At 47.4% G+C, this 19,190-nt stretch overlaps 1 protein-coding gene across 7 annotated transcripts in view; it reads left to right on the forward strand.

Moving 5' to 3' along the window:
• LOC142913943 (uncharacterized) overlaps positions 1 to 19,190 on the forward strand; it is a 266,595-nt gene that overhangs the window by 7,237 nt on the left and 240,168 nt on the right. For 2 of the 7 annotated variants that reach the window (XM_076061062.1, XM_076061063.1), the window contains exons 2-12: positions 1,157 to 2,037; positions 3,511 to 3,590; positions 10,289 to 10,453; positions 13,528 to 13,595; positions 14,687 to 14,760; positions 15,112 to 15,170; positions 15,303 to 15,372; positions 15,670 to 15,743; positions 16,401 to 16,509; positions 16,650 to 16,744; positions 17,653 to 17,828. In XM_076061062.1, the coding sequence (XP_075917177.1) occupies positions 1,194 to 2,037; positions 3,511 to 3,590; positions 10,289 to 10,453; positions 13,528 to 13,595; positions 14,687 to 14,760; positions 15,112 to 15,170; positions 15,303 to 15,372; positions 15,670 to 15,743; positions 16,401 to 16,509; positions 16,650 to 16,744; positions 17,653 to 17,828 (1,814 nt within the window). In that variant the 5' untranslated portion in view covers positions 1,157 to 1,193. Of the gene's footprint in view, positions 1 to 1,156; positions 2,038 to 3,510; positions 3,591 to 10,288; positions 10,454 to 13,527; positions 13,596 to 14,686; positions 14,761 to 15,111; positions 15,171 to 15,302; positions 15,373 to 15,525; positions 15,600 to 15,669; positions 15,744 to 16,400; positions 16,510 to 16,649; positions 16,745 to 17,652; positions 17,829 to 19,190 lie in introns of all 7 variants that reach the window. The other 5 variants (XM_076061065.1, XM_076061066.1, XM_076061068.1 and 2 more) reach the window with 3 other exon arrangements.

Genomic DNA, 19,190 nt, shown 5'->3' on the forward strand with positions numbered 1-19,190 from the left:
ACACGGTGTGGGATCTTTGTGTTATTGTTTGGTGTAAACATGTCAACATGTTGTGAAATTCTATTCCCGTGGGCGTCGAGGGGATGGCCATACCCTGGGCACGCCAGGTGAAGGCAGTGGCAGCAAGTATTCAAATCGCCATCACTTTCCATCTCTTTGGGGGGGGTTTGAGTGTTTCCCCCTCGCACGCCACGTGGAGTTTTCTCCCGGTGCTGCGATTTCCTCCCACACGTGTATAATAACAATAATAAGCACAACTGTTATTACATCTTAAAATAAAATAAAAACTAAATGCAGGACACTTAAGAAAAAAAAAATTTCACTCGATGTGGCTCTTGGATCAATAGGCACGTGTCAGCTAATTATAGCATTGTGTGGTCACAATGATCAGGAGCACGGGGTAGGCCTTACGTTGAGGGAACTCCATTTGAAGAACTTTGATGTTAAGCTAGATTCATCTTCTTTGGTTCTTTCGGTAAAGTCACCACCACGTAGAATGAGAATAAAATAATAAATTAATAAAATAAAATAACACGATAAAATTCTCACGACGTTTCGGCCACAACACAAGTGGCCTTCATCAGGTGAAGGGACAGCGCTCGCTCCAGCGCTGTCCTCTAGACAGTCTCGTCCCTTCATCTGATGAAGGCCACTTGTGTTGTGGCCGAAACGTCGTGAGAATTTTATTGTGTTATTTTATTTTATCAATTTATTATTTTATTCTCTTTCTACGTGATGGTGACTTTACCGAAAGAACCAAAGAAGATGAATCCTTGCAGTCACGAAAGCTTTAAATCGACAAATGAATCTAGATTCTCATTGTCAGTGCAGCAAAGCACAAAATCAATACAGTAACACCATGAAAATACAATTATCGATTGACGTATTGGGAAACTTGTTGCATTCGTATTTTTGAAAAATGTAAAAATTGCAGCAACAACGCTGTTTGCCCCCACCTCCATTAACGCTACAGCGTAAACAGACGGGCGGTGGCAATTAAAAAAAAAATGATTCCCATTTAAACTTGTAAGTTGCTTTGCCGAGAGATCTCGCTGGTGCCATCTGGATTGCTCTGCAGCAGTGGCGCTGTCTTAATAAATTCCACATTTGTTTTTTTTTCTTGCGTGCACGTACACGGTGTCTGTGCGTCATGCAGGAAGACGGCTATCGGAGGAGTGTGCAAAGAATACAACATGGAGGGGAACGACAATGAAACCTTCAGCCGAAATTTGGGCAGCAGTTTTTCCACGCTCCCCGACTTCAAAATACGGTGCATCTTGGGCAGTGTTTCAGAGAATGAACGAGGTCACCGTCAATCTAGGCAGGTCCGGGAGCCATCGAGCCGTGGCCAGAGTCAGCTAGGGCAAGGTCGCGGTCAAACGGGGCCATTCCAGGTGATGTTGGGTCACGGGTGGTGTCAGATGGGACAAGGTGAAGGTCAATCTGGTGGGCAAATCCAGGGGCCATCGGTTCAAGGTTGGGGTAATAAAGGGCAGGGTCAGCCGGGGGAAGGCGACGGAGTGGCAATTCGAGGCCACAATCAGCCAGGGCAGGGGCCTTCGATTCAAGGTTGGGGTAATAAAGGGCAGGGTCAGCCGGGGGAAGGCGACGGAGTGGCAATTCAAGGCCACAATCAGCCAGGGCAGGGGCCATCGACTCAAGGTTGGGGTAATAAAGGGCAGGGTCAGCCGGGGGAAGGCGACGGAGTGGCAATTCAAGGCCACAATCAGCCAGGGCAGAGCCAATATCACGACGGGAAAAAAAAACCCCAATTGGGCCGAGGTCAGACTCAGCCAAAACAGGGTCAGCGTCAACCCGAGCAGGGCCAGGGACTGTCAGGGCACGCCCATGGTCTGCTGGGGCAAGGCCGAGGTCAACCTAATCAGGGCCTGAGTCAGCCAAGGCAATCTCATTGTCCACTGGGCCAAGTCCAGGAGCCATTGGGTCACGCTTGGGGTCAACTTGGACAAGGTCAAGTGGGTCGTGGTGAAACTGGACAGGTTCAACAAGGTCAAGCACAGAGGATGCTATTGCAAGGTCAGTCAACTTGGTCATGGTCAAGTGACACCGCCAAGGTCAAGGTATTCCTTTCAGCTGTAGATCATGGCCCCGTGTATCGCCTGGCTCCAATCTGTAAACCAATCGCGCCGCTTATTTTACTTAAAACGATCTCAATCCTCCGATGTCCACATTGATCGCCGAGCACGAATTCCGCTTGCGCTTTTCAACCGGCGTTTGACGTCAGAAGTACGGTGCGGTGCTCTGCTTAGTCATTGACGATAACGATGGTTAGGCAGCGCTTGCCCCAGGAACGCAAGAGGCGGTACGTCCGTCACGCCGCGATGAAAAGCGGCTCGGCCTAGGTGTGCGTGCCTAGGGCAGGTGGACCGCGTTGGCTAGGAGACGTTAACTACCTCGCCTGGTACGCAGGAGGGTCGTGGGTTCGATCCCGACCCCTGACGACTGTTGCTGTGTATTTGGAGTTTGCGTGTCTCTCTCTCATCATCATCATCACGGTGGCTAGGAGACGTTAACTACCTCGCCCGGTACGCAGGAGGTCGTGGGTTCGATCCCGACCCCTGACGCCTGTTGCTGTGTATTTGGAGTTTGCGTGTCTCTCTCTCATCATCATCATCACGGTGGCTAGGAGATGTTAACTACCTCGCCCGGTACGCAGGAGGGTCGTGGGTTCGATCCCAACCCTGACGCCTGTTGCTGTGTATTTGGAGTTTGCGTGTCTCTCTCTCATCATCATCATCATCACGGTGGCTAGGAGATGTTAACTACCTCGCCCGGTACGCAGGAGGGGCATGGGTTCGATCCCGACCCCTGACGCCCGTGCGTTTGAAAGTTTGCGCGTTCTCCCCACGGCGGTGTTGATGTTGCTCCATGCCCTGCGTTGTTTCCCCGCGCATTTAGAAAAACGTGACGTTTAAGAGTAATGCGGCTGATATACATTGACACGTGGTGATGAACCACTTTGTTGAGCTTATCAACTGTGGCCAGGTCGCTTCTGAACAAGAGCTACGTATCCGAGCGGGCTCTTACGTGGTAAAATAACAAGTTTAGTTTCGTTTAGTTGATGGGTTCCTTTAATGCTGGCTTTTGTCTCCAAAGTTTTTTTGGGAAAAAACTTTTGGTCAGTTCGCCGATTTTTCTACAGGGCAAGCACTTTATATCAGAACGCAATTTTACTGAAGATTTATTCATATTTATGATGCTCATCATAACCTCTCATTGCCGACAGACACCCCGACTGAGCTGAGCACTAAACCTCAGTTGGAAAGTTCTAAAAAGCGATACGTGTGTCAACGTGTACCAATGTACATCTCGTGCGGTGCTATTATGAACGATGTACTTTAATACTCTTTGGTTCTATTGGGTAAAGTCACGTAGGTGAAAATAAACCCAATAGAACCAATAGAACCAAAGAGTATGGATCCTAGCAGTCACGAAAGCTTTAAATCTAGGATGTACTTTAACTTAATTGTGCGCAATTTTTGTTCGCAGCTCAAGCAAACATCACTGAGCAGCATCAACCTCGGCAGAGCACGCCACCGCCGCCGCCGCTGCCGCTTGATGGGCAAGAGGCAAGATGACTCGCTGATCACATTGAAACGTGTCCACAGATGTGCATCGTTATTTCACATTAATAATACGGTCATTCTAAGAAAATACCGATTCATCTAGTTTCATATTCTCGGTTCTTTCGGTAAAGTCACCACGTAGAAGGGAAACGATACAATAATAAAAATATAAAACAATAAAATTCTCGCGACGTTTCAAACATCTGAACAAGCTGCCAAATCGCTCTCCGTGGTACTGACGTTTAAAAAAAACTTTTTTCAAATTTTCTTGCTGTGGTTTTCACACCTGACGATGATCGCTGCTTGTGTTGCAGTCGAAACGTCGTGATAATTTTATTGTTTCCCTTTCTACGTGGCGGTGACTTTACCGAAAGAACCGAGAATGTGAATCACTGCAGTCGTGAAAGCTTCAAGTGAAAATTTATTTAGTTTCACGAAGCTTGGGGCTGCTGCCACGGTGCGCAATGGTTCAGCACGCTGGACTTGCGGTCCACAAGGTCGTGATGTCCAGGCGTGCCAGGTTTAATAGGCACGTGTCTACAATGTCCCACCTCTGTCCACTCTGCAGTATATATTGGTACACCGCAGTTGAATGGCAGGCCGCATGTGGTGGGGTAAAGTGTGGGTACTACCATCACTTCCAAGACGTCTCCCCAGCGTGGAGGAGTTCAGCCCCTAGTGAGGGTTTCTCTACCAAGACGTCTTGAACAGCGTGGAAGAGTTCAGCCCCTAGTGAGGGTGTCTTTACCAAGACGTCTTGAACAGCGTGGAAGAGTTCAGCCCCTAGTGAGGGCTTCTCTACCAAGACATCTTGAACAGCGTGGAAGAGTTCAGTCTCTAGTGAGGGTTTCTCTTCCAAGACATCTTGAACAGCGTGGAAGAGTTCAGCCCCTAGTGAGGGTTTCTCTTCCAAGACGTCTTGAACAGCGTGGAAGAGTTCAGCCCCTAGTGAGGGTTTCTCTTCCAAGACGTCTTGAACAGCGTGGAAGAGTTCAGCCCCTAGTGAGGGTTTCTCTTCCAAGATGTCTTGAACAGCGTGGAAGAGTTCATCCCCTAGTGAGGGTTTCTCTACCAAGACGTCTTGAACAGCGTGGAAGAGTTCAGCCCCTAGTGAGGGTTCCTCTACCAAGACGTCTTGAACGGCGTGGAAGAGTTCAGCCCCTAGTGAGGGTTTCACTTCCAAGACGTCTTGAACAGCGTGGAAGAGTTCAGCCCCTAGTGAGGGTTTCTCTACCAAGACGTCTTGAACGGCGTGGAAGAGTTCAGCCCCTAGTGAGGGTTCCTCTACCAAGACGTCTTGAACAGCGTGGAAGAGTTCAGCCCCTAGTGAGGGTTTCTCTTCCTTTAAGACGTCTTGAACAGCGTGGAAGAGTTCAGCCCCTAGTGAGGGTTTCTCTTCCAAGACGTCTTGAACAGCGTGGAAGAGTTCAGCCCCTAGTGAGGGTTTCTCTACCAAGACATCTTGAACAGCGTGGAAGAGTTCAGCCCCTAGTGAGGGTTTCTCTTCCAAGACGTCTTGAACAGCGTGGAAGAGTTCAGCCCCTAGTGAGGGTTCCTCTACCAAGACGTCTTGAACAGCGTGGAAGAGTTCAGCCCCTAGTGAGGGTTTCTCTACCAAGACGTCTTGAACAGCGTGGAAGAGTTCAGCCCCTAGTGAGGGTTTCTCTTCCAAGACGTCTTGAACAGCGTGGAAGAGTTCAGCCCCTAGTGAGGGTTTCTCTTCCAAGATGTCTTGAACAGCGTGGAAGAGTTCAGCCCCTAGTGAAGGTTTCTCTACCAAGACGTCTTGAACAGCGTGGAAGAGTTCAGCCCCTAGTGAGGGTTCCTCTACCAAGACGTCTTGAACGGCGTGGAAGAGTTCAGCCCCTAGTGAGGGTTTCACTTCCAAGGCGTCTTGAACAGCGTGGAAGAGTTCAGCCCCTAGTGAGGGTTTCTCTACCAAGACGTCTTGAACGGCGTGGAAGAGTTCAGCCCCTAGTGAGGGTTCCTCTACCAAGACGTCTTGAACAGCGTGGAAGAGTTCAGCCCCTAGTGAGGGTTTCTCTTCCTTTAAGACGTCTTGAACAGCGTGGAAGAGTTCAGCCCCTAGTGAGGGTTTCTCTTCCAAGACGTCTTGAACAGCGTGGAAGAGTTCAGCCCCTAGTGAGGGTTTCTCTACGAAGACGTCTTGAACAGCGTGGAAGAGTTCAGCCCCTAGTGAGGGTTTCTCTTCCAAGACGTCTTGAACAGCGTGGAAGAGTTCAGCCCCTAGTGAGGGCTTCTCTACCAAGACATCTTGAACAGCGTGGAAGAGTTCAGTCTCTAGTGAGGGTTTCTCTACCAAGACATCTTGAACAGCGTGGAAGAGTTCAGCCCCTAGTGAGGGTTTCTCTTCCAAGACGTCTTGAACAGCGTGGAAGAGTTCAGCCCCTAGTGAGGGTTCCTCTACCAAGACGTCTTGAACGGCGTGGAAGAGTTCAGCCCCTAGTGAGGGTTTCACTTCCAAGACGTCTTGAACAGCGTGGAAGAGTTCAGCCCCTAGTGAGGGTTTCTCTACCAAGACGTCTTGAACGGCGTGGAAGAGTTCAGCCCATAGTGAGGGTTCCTCTACCAAGACGTCTTGAACAGCGTGGAAGAGTTCAGCCCCTAGTGAGGGTTTCTCTTCCAAGACGTCTTGAACAGCGTGGAAGAGTTCAGCCCCTAGTGAGGGTTTCTCTTCCAAGACGTCTTGAACAGCGTGGAAGAGTTTAGCCCTTAGTGAGGGTTTCTCTTCCACGACGTCTTGAACAGCGTGGAAGAGTTTAGCCCCTAGTGAGGGTTTCTCTTCCAAGATGTCTTGAACAGCGTGGAAGAGTTCATCCCCTAGTGAGGGTTTCTCTACCAAGACGTCTTGAACAGCGTGGAAGAGTTCAGCCCCTAGTGAGGGTTCCTCTACCAAGACGTCTTGAACGGCGTGGAAGAGTTCAGCCCCTAGTGAGGGTTTCACTTCCAAGACGTCTTGAACAGCGTGGAAGAGTTCAGCCCCTAGTGAGGGTTTCTCTACCAAGACGTCTTGAACGGCGTGGAAGAGTTCAGCCCCTAGTGAGGGTTCCTCTACCAAGACGTCTTGAACAGCGTGGAAGAGTTCAGCCCCTAGTGAGGGTTTCTCTTCCTTTAAGACGTCTTGAACAGCGTGGAAGAGTTCAGCCCCTAGTGAGGGTTTCTCTTCCAAGACGTCTTGAACAGCGTGGAAGAGTTCAGCCCCTAGTGAGGGTTTCTCTACCAAGACATCTTGAACAGCGTGGAAGAGTTCAGCCCCTAGTGAGGGTTTCTCTTCCAAGACGTCTTGAACAGCGTGGAAGAGTTCAGCCCCTAGTGAGGGTTCCTCTACCAAGACGTCTTGAACAGCGTGGAAGAGTTCAGCCCCTAGTGAGGGTTTCTCTACCAAGACGTCTTGAACAGCGTGGAAGAGTTCAGCCCCTAGTGAGGGTTTCTCTTCCAAGACGTCTTGAACAGCGTGGAAGAGTTCAGCCCCTAGTGAGGGTTTCTCTTCCAAGATGTCTTGAACAGCGTGGAAGAGTTCAGCCCCTAGTGAAGGTTTCTCTACCAAGACGTCTTGAACAGCGTGGAAGAGTTCAGCCCCTAGTGAGGGTTCCGCTACCAAGACGTCTTGAACGGCGTGGAAGAGTTCAGCCCCTAGTGAGGGTTTCACTTCCAAGGCGTCTTGAACAGCGTGGAAGAGTTCAGCCCCTAGTGAGGGTTTCTCTACCAAGACGTCTTGAACGGCGTGGAAGAGTTCAGCCCCTAGTGAGGGTTCCTCTACCAAGACGTCTTGAACAGCGTGGAAGAGTTCAGCCCCTAGTGAGGGTTTCTCTTCCTTTAAGACGTCTTGAACAGCGTGGAAGAGTTCAGCCCCTAGTGAGGGTTTCTCTTCCAAGACGTCTTGAACAGCGTGGAAGAGTTCAGCCCCTAGTGACGGTTTCTCTACGAAGACGTCTTGAACAGCGTGGAAGAGTTCAGCCCCTAGTGAGGGTTTCTCTTCCAAGACGTCTTGAACAGCGTGGAAGAGTTCAGCCCCTAGTGAGGGCTTCTCTACCAAGACATCTTGAACAGCGTGGAAGAGTTCAGTCTCTAGTGAGGGTTTCTCTACCAAGACATCTTGAACAGCGTGGAAGAGTTCAGCCCCTAGTGAGGGTTTCTCTTCCAAGACGTCTTGAACAGCGTGGAAGAGTTCAGCCCCTAGTGAGGGTTCCTCTACCAAGACGTCTTGAACAGCGTGGAAGAGTTCAGCCACTAGTGAGGGTTCCTCTACCAAGACGTCTTGAACAGCGTGGAAGAGTTCAGCCCCTAGTGAGGGTTTCTCTACCAAGAGGTCTTGAACAGCGTGGAAGAGTTCAGCCCCTAGTGAGGGTTTCTCTTCCAAGACGTCTTGAACAGCGTGGAAGAGTTCAGCCCCTAGTGAGGGTTTCTCTTCCAAGATGTCTTGAACAGCGTGGAAGAGTTCAGCCCCTAGTTAGGGTTTCTCTACCAAGACGTCTTGAACAGCGTGGAAGAGTTCAGCCCCTAGTGAGGGTTCCTCTACCAAGACGTCTTGAACGGCGTGGAAGAGTTCAGCCCCTAGTGAGGGTTTCACTTCCAAGACGTCTTGAACAGCGTGGAAGAGTTCAGCCCCTAGTGAGGGTTTCTCTACCAAGACGTCTTGAACGGCGTGGAAGAGTTCAGCCCCTAGTGAGGGTTCCTCTACCAAGACGTCTTGAACAGCGTGGAAGAGTTCAGCCCCTAGTGAGGGTTTCTCTACCAAGACGTCTTGAACAGCGTGGAAGAGTTCAGCCCCTAGTGAGGGTTTCTCTTCCAAGACGTCTTGAACAGCGTGGAAGAGTTCAGTCTCTAGTGAGGGTTTCTCTTCCAAGACGTCTTGAACAGCGTGGAAGAGTTCAGCCCCTAGTGAGGGTTTCTCTTCCAAGACGTCTTGAACAGCGTGGAAGAGTTTAGCCCTTAGTGAGGGTTTCTCTTCCACGACGTCTTGAACAGCGTGGAAGAGTTCAGCCCCTAGTGAGGGTTTCTCTACCAAGACGTCTTGAACAGCGTGGAAGAGTTCAGCCCCTAGTGAGGGTTTCTCTACCAAGACGTCTTGAACAGCGTGGAAGAGTTCAGCCCCTAGTGAGGGTTCCTCTACCAAGACGTCTTGAACAGCGTGGAAGAGTTCAGCCCCTAGTGAGGGTTTCTCTACCAAAACGTCTTGAACAGCGTGGAAGAGTTCAGCCCCTAGTGAGGGTTTCTCTTCCAAGACGTCTTGAACAGCGTGGAAGAGTTCAGCCCCTAGTGAGGGTTTCTCTTCCAAGACGTCTCCCCAGCGTGGAAGAGTTCAGCCCCTAGTGAGGGTTTCTCTACCAAGACGTCTTGAACAGCGTGGAAGAGTTCAGCCCCTAGTGAGGGTTTCTCTTCCAAGACGTCTTGAACAGCGTGGAAGAGTTCAGCCCCTAGTGAGGGTTTCTCTACCAAGACGTCTTGAACAGCATGGAAGAGTTCAGCCCCTAGTGAGGGTTTCTCTAACCAAGACGTCTTGAACAGCGTGGAAGAGTTCAGCCCCTAGTGAGGGTTTCTCTTCCTTTAAGACGTCTTGAACAGCGTGGAAGAGTTCAGCCCCTAGTGAGGGTTTCTCTACGAAGACGTCTTGAACTGCGTGGAAGAGTTCAGCCCTTAGTGAGGGTTTCTCTTCCAAGACGTCTTGAACAGCGTGGAAGAGTTCAGCCCCTAGTGAGGGTTTCTCTACCAAGACGTCTTGAACAGCGTGGAAGAGTTCAGCCCCTAGTGAGGGTTTCACTTCCAAGACGTCTTGAACAGCGTGGAAGAGTTCAGCCCCTAGTGAGGGTTTCTCTACCAAGACGTCTCCCCAGCGTGGAAGAGTTCAGCCCCTAGGGAGGGTTTCTCTTCCAAGACGTCTTGAACAGCGTGGAAGAGTTCAGCCCCTAGTGAGGGTTTCTCTACCAAGACGTCTCCCCAGCGTGGAAGAGTTCAGCCCCTAGGGAGGGTTTCTCTTCCAAGACGTCTTGAACAGCGTGGAAGAGTTCAGCCCCTAGTGAGGGTTTCTCTACCAAGACGTCTCCCCAGCGTGGAAGAGTTCAGCCCCTAGTGAGGGTTTCTCTTCCAAGACGTCTTGAACAGCGTGGAAGAGTTCAGCCTCTACTGAGCGCCCTCTAGTGGAGGCCCTTTTGCCAGCAGTGATTACGATCAAACAATTTCAGATCTGCGCCTTAAACATTTTTACGTTCACAGCACTTGGCAAAGACGTTTTAAGGGAAAGTTAATTTAAAAAATAAAAAAACCGTGTATTTGTGCTTGTACATGACTTGATCGAGTTTTCGGTTGAAATGGAGTAATAATAATCAGTTCAACACGTAGGCTTTCACGACCAATTATATTCATATAATAAATGTTTTTTGGGTTATATCGCGTAAAGTATGAATGTGTAAATGTTGTGGATTTACTCTCCGACACACCGGTGGGCCGAAGTAGTAATTCACTGGCGCGTTTTGTTTACGTGACAAACCTCACTGGCTGGGTCGGGTGGTGGAGGGTAACGACACACACTTACGCGAGCCAACCCAAGAACGTTTATCGCGAATGATCGGTCATCGGGCAGCGGAAAATCTTGATGTGTTCACGACACTACGGCTTGGGAAGCTGCTGACACACGCTCCTCATGCCGTGTGTTGTGTTTGGTTGTTTTTTTTTCTTCGCAGAATAAAGATCACGTGTCAAGGACGTACAATTCTTTGCGCTGTGAAATGAACAAGTTGAACATGTGGAAGGTCAGAGTTCACTCTGAGCTCAGCAAAAAGGAGGAAGCTGTCAGAATGGCCCAGGAGACGGCCGACGCTCTGCAGAAATCAACTCGACAAACACAGGTGGGTAGCAGCAGCAGTAAGTGGTCTCATTTCTCTAAAGCAGTGCTTCTCAGTGTGGTCACTCACCCCCGGTATCACCGGTGGTCCACCACGCTCCTCCGGGTGGTCCTCAGGGCTGTGAGTAACACAGGTGGGCAACAGCAGCAGCAGTAAGTGGTCTTATTTCTCTAAAGCAGTGCTTCTCACAGTGTGGTCACCCTCCCTCCCTCCCCCGTACCACCGGTGGTCCTCCATGCTCCTCCGGGTGGTCGCGGGGTTGTGATGCAGGCTGATCCGGAGAGTAATTACAATGTACGTCATTATTATTATTAAATTAAACTCGTGATATTTAAAAATTAGGTGAGGAAAAACGACCTTAACCCTCGGGTCTAGATGCGCCCCCCCTAAAAAAAAACCTCGTAGCTGCGTTTAAAAAAATAAAGCGTTTGTATTCCCGTAATATGAGTGATTTAGTGTTACTGCTATTTAGAGAAACAAGCGAATGGCTGAGTTGGTTTGCGGGCCGACGACTTGTCGAGTTTCCGCGGAGTATTTGTGCATTGCGCGCGGTCATTCTCTTGGCCTTTAATCTTTGGTTACTTCGGTAAAGTCACGTGGTAGGTATAAAGATGATAAAATGTCCACGACGTTTCGATCGCAACACCTCAAGCGCTTTGTCCTAGGGCGGTAAAAAAAGTAATCCCTGCAGTGGAACTGCTGAACCAGCGAGAGAGTCCTGTCACAACAACAACAACAACAGCAGCAGCAGCAAGAGGTTTAATTTTTATTTTCGCCTGAGGACGACCGCCGCCTGTGGTGTCGCGATGGAAACGTCGTGATTTGATTTATTATTTTGTGTTGTATTTTTATACGCGGTACGCGACTTTACTTGAATGAAAGCAAAGACTGTGGATTCCTGCGGTGACGAAAAACTTCAAATCTCTTAGTCTTATTAAATTTTTATTTAAATATTTCGTGACTGCAGGGATTCATATTCTTGGTTCTTTCGGTAAAGTCACCGCCACGTAGAAGGGAATCAATAAAATAATAAAAATTTAAAACGATCAAATTATCATGACGTTTCGACTGCAACGCAAGCGATCATCGTCAGGTGTGAAAACCACAGCAAGAAAACAATTTTCACCGCCGCTCTTTAAAAAAAAATTCTTGCTGTGGTTTTCACACCTGATGATGATTGCTTGTGTTGCAGTCGAAACGTCGTGAGACTTTTATTGTTTGATATTTTTTATTATTTTATTGTTTCCCTTCTACGTGGTGGTGACTTTACCGAATGAACCAAAGATTATGGATTCCTGCAGTGACGTAAACTTCAAATCTCTTCTTCGTCTTCTTCTTGATTCTTTCGGTAAAGTCGCCACGTAGAAGGGAAAAAATAAAATAATAAAAATTTAAAACAATAAAATTCTCACGACGTTTCGACTGCAACGCAAGCGATCATCATCAGGTGTGAAAACCACCACAAGAAAAAAATGTCACCGCCACTTTTTTAAAATTTTCTTGCTGTGGTTTTCACACCTGACGATGATTGCTTGTGTTGCCGTCGAAACGTCGTGAGAATTATATTGTTTTATATTTTTATTACTTTATTGTTTCCCTTCTACGTGGTGACTTTACCGAAAGAACCAAAAATAAATCTCTTAGTCTTGTCGACTAAAGCAGTGAAACGCTTTCATTCAATGTTGGTGTGAGTGGCTCCTCATTTCTCCAAACCCAAACATTTATTGTCAGCTAATCGGTAAACTTCATCAATCTTTTGACGTAGACACGTAGCCAATGATCAGGTTTGGTTTTCCTCAGTGCACTGTGTGTATGTTGAACTTCTTTCACACCGTACGTAGCCAACCGTGCTGTGTGTGTATATTGAACATCTTTCACACCGTACGTAGCCAACCGTGCTACGTGTGTGTATGTTGAACATCTTTCACACCGTGCGTAGCCAACCATGCTACGTGTGTGTATGTTGAACTTCTTTCACACCGTACGTAGCCAACCGTGCTACGTGTGTGTATGTTGAACATCTTTCACACCATACGTAGCCAACCGTGCTATGTGTGTGTATGTATGTTGAACTTCTTTCACACCGTACGTAGCCAACCGTGCTATGTGTGTGTATGTTGAACATCTTTCACACCGTACGTAGCCAACCGTGCTACGTGTGTGTATGTTGAACTTCTTTCACACCGTACGTAGCCAACCGTGCTACGTGTGTGTGTATGTTGAACTTCTTTCACACCGTACGTAGCCAACCGTGCTATGTGTGTGTTTGTTGAACTTCTTTCACACCGTACGTAGCCACCTGTGCTATGTGTGTGTATGTTGAACTTCTTTCACACCGTACGTAGCCAACCGTGCTACGTGTGTGTATGTTGAACTTCTTTCACACCGTACGTAGCCAACCGTGCTATGTGTGTGTGTATGTTGAACATCTTTCACACCGTACGTAGCCAACCGTGCTACGTGTGTGTATGTGGAACATCTTTCACACCGTACGTAGCCAACCGTGCTGTGTGTGTGTTTGTTGAACTTCTTTCACACCGTACGTAGCCAACCGTGCTATGTGTGTGTATGTTGAACATCTTTCACACAGTACGTAGCCAACCGTGCTACGTGTGTGTATGTTGAACTTCTTTCACACCGTACGTAGCCAACCGTGCTCAATGGGAGATGCAGTGGCATCTCAAATAACGTTGCTACATTTGCATATTGTTTCAGACTCATTAATTTCGTCTGGTTATAATCACGATTAGGTTGTTTTTGTGGATTCCCCATAGTCATCATTATGATTGGTAATTGTGTCCACTCATCATTCGTCATTGTTAACTAAAATAGAGAAACACTTGGTTTGCCAAGACAATAATTTAAAGGTGCTTCTAATCTGTTTGTAGCTTCAACTGGACAGCAATAAGATTCGTGTCTGTGGTTCCTCAGCGATCGCTTTGTCTGCATGATTGACGATGCTTTATGAAACCCAAACGTCATTATCAGTGCTGTGTGTCAGATAACAATTATCAGACAACTGTGTTGAAGCGGTATGCGTCACCTCAGCGAAGTGTGTGTGTCGTGTTTCCTTTCAGCTTGAAAATGTACACCTCAGCGCGCAACTTCAAGACGTGATTGACATCAAAGGAGATTTAATGGAGAAGTAAGAAGTTATTCATTTCCCTCGAATTTCATCTTTGTCCTCTGTTTAGGTTCCTAAACTTACTGGAGAAACCCGAAGAGCAATGAAGCTCTTTTTTTTGTAACAAATGTCCGGTAGATTTCAGAGATGTCCGGTGGACTCAGGGGCGAGGAGCCAGGATTTTGACTTTGGGGGGGTTGCTGACTTCAACATTCTGAGATATCTCAGTGTGTTTGTGTTTTCCAATGGGCACCACAAATGTATAAAACTAATTATTGGATTTGAGCTGCGGAGTTTATTAATAGGTCGGAGCCGCCGACGTGGCCAGTAAGTTCGATAAGTTCGCAAGGCTGCCGCTCAAGCAGCCTGCAGGGCAGCACGCAAGGTGGCAGCCTGCAGGGCAGCACACAAGGTGGCAGCCTGCAGGGCAGCACGAGGTGACATCACAAGGTGACATCACAAGGTGGCAGCTGGCAGGGCAGCAGCACAAGGTGGCAGTCTGCAGGGCAGCACAAGGTGACATCACAAGGTGGTAGCCTGCAGGGCAGCACACGGGGTGGTAGCCTGCAGGGCAGCACACAAGGTGGTAGCCTGCAGGGCAGCACACGAGGTGGCAGCCTGCAGGGCAGCACAAGGTGACAGCCTGCAGGGCAGCACACAAGGTGGCATCACAAGGTGGCAGCCTGCGGCATTTTGCAGCAGCCGGATATCCGGTTATCCCGATTGCCGACTTCCCCAAATTTTCAGGGGGGGGGGCTGACCCCCCCCATCCCCCCCTGTTGCTCCGCCCCTGAGTGGACTACTGGGTGGAGGTCAGAGGTCACGCCGGCAGAACAAACGAGCGACTTGTTGATGACACCAACATCCTCTCTGCATTTTCATTTTAAAAACTTTCGCGACTGCAGGAATTCACGTTCTTTGGTTCTTTCTGTAAAGTCACAGAAAACAACAAAATCACGGTGAGTTTTTATTTTGTTGTTTCCCTTCTACGTGACTTCACCGAAAGAACCAAGAATATCTTCATCTGCAATGCGCTTTGCCTTAAAATGGCGGATACGTTCCTACGAAGGTTTTCTGACCCGCCGTCCTTGCAATGTGCCCGTGTCCGTAAGGATCCGTGCCACCAGGCAGATGTGTGACGATCTGAAGGGCCAGTCCTCTTCAGTGCAACAAACATTAACCAGAGGTACATTCTCAACATTCGCCGACCATTGGACGTTGCCGGTGTTACACGTTTAGTGATTAAACTTGCTTGTCGTTGACTCACGTGGGTCACGTGCGTACGGTGATAATGGACGTTGACGGTGTAACACGTTTAGTGATTAAACTTGATTGTCGTTGACTCACGTGGGTCACATGCGTACGGTGATAATGACATTGACGGTGTAACACGTTTAGTGATTAAACTTGATTGTCATTGACTCACGTGGGTCACGTGCATACGGTGATAATGGACGTTGACGGTGTAACACGTTTAGTGATTAAACTTGCTTGTCGTTGACTCACGTGGGTCACGTCCGCACGGTGATAATGGCAGCTGAAACAGAACAAGAAGAAGTGGAAGCTGTTCATTCGTCGCTGAAAGCAGAACTGAAGGTAAAATGTGTGATGCTTTTTAAATTTTGTTTTCATTTAATTGTATTTCTTGAGAAACGTGTAACGGTATAAACGTACGCACGTGCACATTTAACATTAATGCTGGATCCCCGCTGTCATCCTCTCTTAAAGACGTTTGCGGTGACTTTCAGCGAATTGAATTTAAAGTCTCAAAATGACAAGAATATTGCGTTGGGCAAAGGTGAGTCTCGTGCCGGGTGACGCAATGCACAGCTGCTCAGTGATACGCAGAGCACTGTCGATGATGATCAATGACCGTTGTGGTTTTTACTGGATGAATATTGACGCGCTCAGCCACTTTGTCGGACGTGCGACGCGCGTGTGTCGTACGCAGTGGAAGCAGCCGTGGAAGCGACGGGGAGAGCGCGGTGGGACTTTGTAAACAAGTTGACGATTAAAGAAAGCCAGGTTCGCGCGAATTCATGAGCTCATCGCTTTTGCTCACATTTTAAATGCATGACGCGTGTGTCGTACGCAGTGGAAGCAGCTGTGGAAGAAATGGAAAGAGCGCGGTGGGACTTTGTAAACAAGTTGACGATTAAAGAAAGCCAGGTTCGGGCGAATCCACGAGCTGATCGCTTTTGCTCACATTTTAAATGCACGTTGGGATAAAAAAAAAATTGGATTAAATGACCATGCATTACCTTTTACAAACCAGTGTGTATATATATAGCTCAAACCCCAAGGGTCTGTTATAATTCAGGCTCATTAATTTTTGTTGATTTCAAATGTAAGAAATGCAGCTCCTAAAGGCATGCCTGTCTCAATCATAAAATATCCTTTGAAGATCAAGATCACCTTCAAATAAAAACTGATATATTAATGTTCCTATCCCAAACTATTGCCTTTAACGCCTACTATTGCCATTGTGTACAGTGTTCATACATTGCTTTTACAATTTACAAACGTCTGTATAACAATATAATGCTTAAAATGTGAATTATTTCCACTTTAGAACGTATTCAGTGCCCTAAACGCATTTGTTCAACGAAATATATGGGATCTGCACATTTCGACCTCTTTGTCTTGATTTCTCAAGTTCATTTCAGTCTGGTAAACACAACTTATCTGACTTCAATGATGACTTTCAAACCAGAAAACTCGCCTTGCCCAGCAGTAGGTCATTTCATAGATCCGTGCGTAAAGTCGTATTATTATCTTTGTCGTTCAGTAGTTAGCAAACAGAGAGTTCCGTCTTTTCGCTCTTAGGCCAAAGAAATGTCCGAGCTGTTGGAGTTAAAAAATGAAGAGCTCAAAATGGCCTCGCAAAAGCTGCAAGATTCCATTGAAAGCTGCGCTCGACTCGAAGAAACAGAGCGTGAGAGCACACTTCAAGTTGCCCGCTTTTTATTGCCAACGAGCCCGGATGTGTTTGTGCGTGTGCGCGGTGGGCAAATGTCTGCACGTCCCGACCGTGAAAGTCGATCCCGATTTCATTTGTTTTGCGTGAATTAACAGGCAACTTTCAAGCACGGCTTGAGCAAATGCAGAAAGAAAGTGGTACCCTGAAACTCGAAGTAAATCGCCGTCGGGAAATTGAAAGCACGCTGCAGGTGACCTATCCGTTCATTTTTTTTATTTAAAGCTTTCGTGACTGCAGCGATTCATATTCTTAGCTCTTTCGGTAAAGTCACCACGTTGAAGGGAAACAAAATAATAAAATATATTTAAAACAATAAAAATTCTCACGACGTTTCGACCATAACACAAACGGTCGTCATCAGGTGTGTCGGTTTGCATTAATTAATTTATTTTTAAACGGTGTTTAAACGGTGTTTTAAAAATAAATACATTAATGCAAACCGACACACCTGATGATGACCGTTTGTGTTATGGTCGAAACGTCGTGAGAATTTTTATTGTTTTATATATATTTTATTATTTTTATTGTTTCCCTTCAACGTGACTTTACCGAAAGAGCTAAGAATATGTATCCGTTCATATTTATTACATCGCTAATATTGTCTGCATTCCTTAACTGGATATTTTTAACGGAATGGTTTTCTTTTTGATTTAAAGCTTTGGTCACTGCAGGGATTCATATTCTTGGTTCTTTCGGGTAAAGTCGCCACGTAGAAAGGAAACAATAAAATAATAAAAATATACAACAATAAAATTCTCACGACGTTTCGACGGCAACTCAAGCAATCATCATCAGGTGTGAACACCACAGCAAGAAACATTTTTCACCGCCACTTATTCCAAATGTTCTTGCTGTGGTTTTCACACCTGATGATGATTGCTTGTGTTGCCGTCGAAATGTCGTGAGAATTTAATTGTTTGATATTTTAATCATTTTATAGTTTCCCTTCTACGTGGCGACTTTACCGAAAGAATCAAGAATAAGGAATGGTTTTCTCTTAGCCTTTTTGGAAAAGTCTCAAGCTTTTTTCACTGTATCTGAACAAATGCAGCGGGTCACCCGCCTCATCGATTTCATCATCGTACGGTCTGAATGCAGGCTGGGATGCAAAACGCGGAGAGAAGTTTTGCGGAGAAGGAGCGAGAGTTCACCGCAAGCACCGCGGGGCAGCGGCTGTCGTACGACAAGCTGCAGCACGAACGTCGGGACCTGAACGTGATTGTGCAAAACCTGGAGAAGGCAAACGAAGAGTTGACAGCAGCAGCCAGCCAGAGGCAAGTGGTGAACTTTTACAACACGGAACGTGGCGCGTGCCGAGACATTAATCATCAATTTAAAGCGTTCGTGACTGCAAGGATTAATTGTATTAAATAATAAATTAATAAAATTAAATAACACGATAAAATTCTCACGACGTTTCGGCCACAACACAAGCGGCCTTCATCAGGTGAAGGGACGAGACTGCCTCAGCGCTCCAGCGCTGTCCTCCAGACATTCTCGTCCCTTCACCTGATGAAGGCCGCTTGTGTCGTGGCCCGAAATGTCGTGAGAATTTTATCGTGTCATTTTATCAATTTATTATTTTATTCTCAATCTACGTGATGGTGACTTTACCGAAAGAACCAAAGAAGATGTTAATTATCGTTGCGTCGCTATTGTCACGTACTACGCTGGTTGACGCAGGAAAGCACCACGGTGGTGTTCTTCACTCATTTTCAGAGGTGGCGGAGGGCGAGGGCGGGTCGGGGGGGGTGGGGCACGTCCGCCGATAAGACACGGTACAGCGTGAGGGCCGCCACACGTTTTAACACCGCTGGGTTTGACAGCAGCACACGAGGACGACGACGACGACGACGATGGGGAGGTGATTTCAGATCTGGGTATTGTCAGAGGCCGCACAAGAGGCCACCAGGGGCTGCTCGTGGCCCGCCGGCCTTGCAGTGAAGGACACTGCCCCGCAGTGTTCACGTTTAGAAGGGGGTCTGCAATTGTTTTGCAGTAGGGGGCGACAATTGCTTCGTGTTTCCCCCAATTAAGTTATTAGCGAGTTTTCAAGTTTGTGAATTTCAGACGTTGGGAGCTACTAAGGAGAAGGCGCTGCATTGCGTAGAACATCTCTGACTGTTGTGGTATCTGTAAAGCAAAACAAATACAGTACAGTTTAAATTTCCATTTAAAGCTTTCGTGACTGCAGGGATTCATATTCTTGGTTCTTTCGGTAAAGTCACCACCACGTAGAATGGAAATAAAATAATAAAAATAAAACATAAAATAAAATTCTCACGACGTTTCGGCCACAACACAAGTAGCCTTCCTCAGGTGAAGGAACAGAACTGTCGGGAAGACGGCGCTCGAGTGAACACTGCTAAGCTTGGCAGCGTCTTTTAAGCTGGGTGGGAGGAGCAGAGCCCCTTGACGAAGGAGTTTACATATCAACAGAAGGATTTAGCATTGAAGTAGCTAAGTTAATGTGTTGGATTAGCATGATGTTAATGTGAGGAATTAGCATGTAACTGGGAGATTAGCATGATGTTGATGTGAGGAATTAGCATGTAACTGGGAGATTAGCAGGATGTTAATGTGAGGAATTAGCATGTAACTGGGAGATTAGCATGATGTTGATGTGAGGAATTAGC

This window comes from Petromyzon marinus, unplaced genomic scaffold (genome assembly GCF_048934315.1).
Source record: "Petromyzon marinus isolate PM22_M1 ecotype Great Lakes invasive population unplaced genomic scaffold, UKy_Petmar_22M1.pri1.0 PM_G_Scaffold_27, whole genome shotgun sequence".
NCBI classification, from domain to species: domain Eukaryota; kingdom Metazoa; phylum Chordata; class Hyperoartia; order Petromyzontiformes; family Petromyzontidae; genus Petromyzon; species Petromyzon marinus.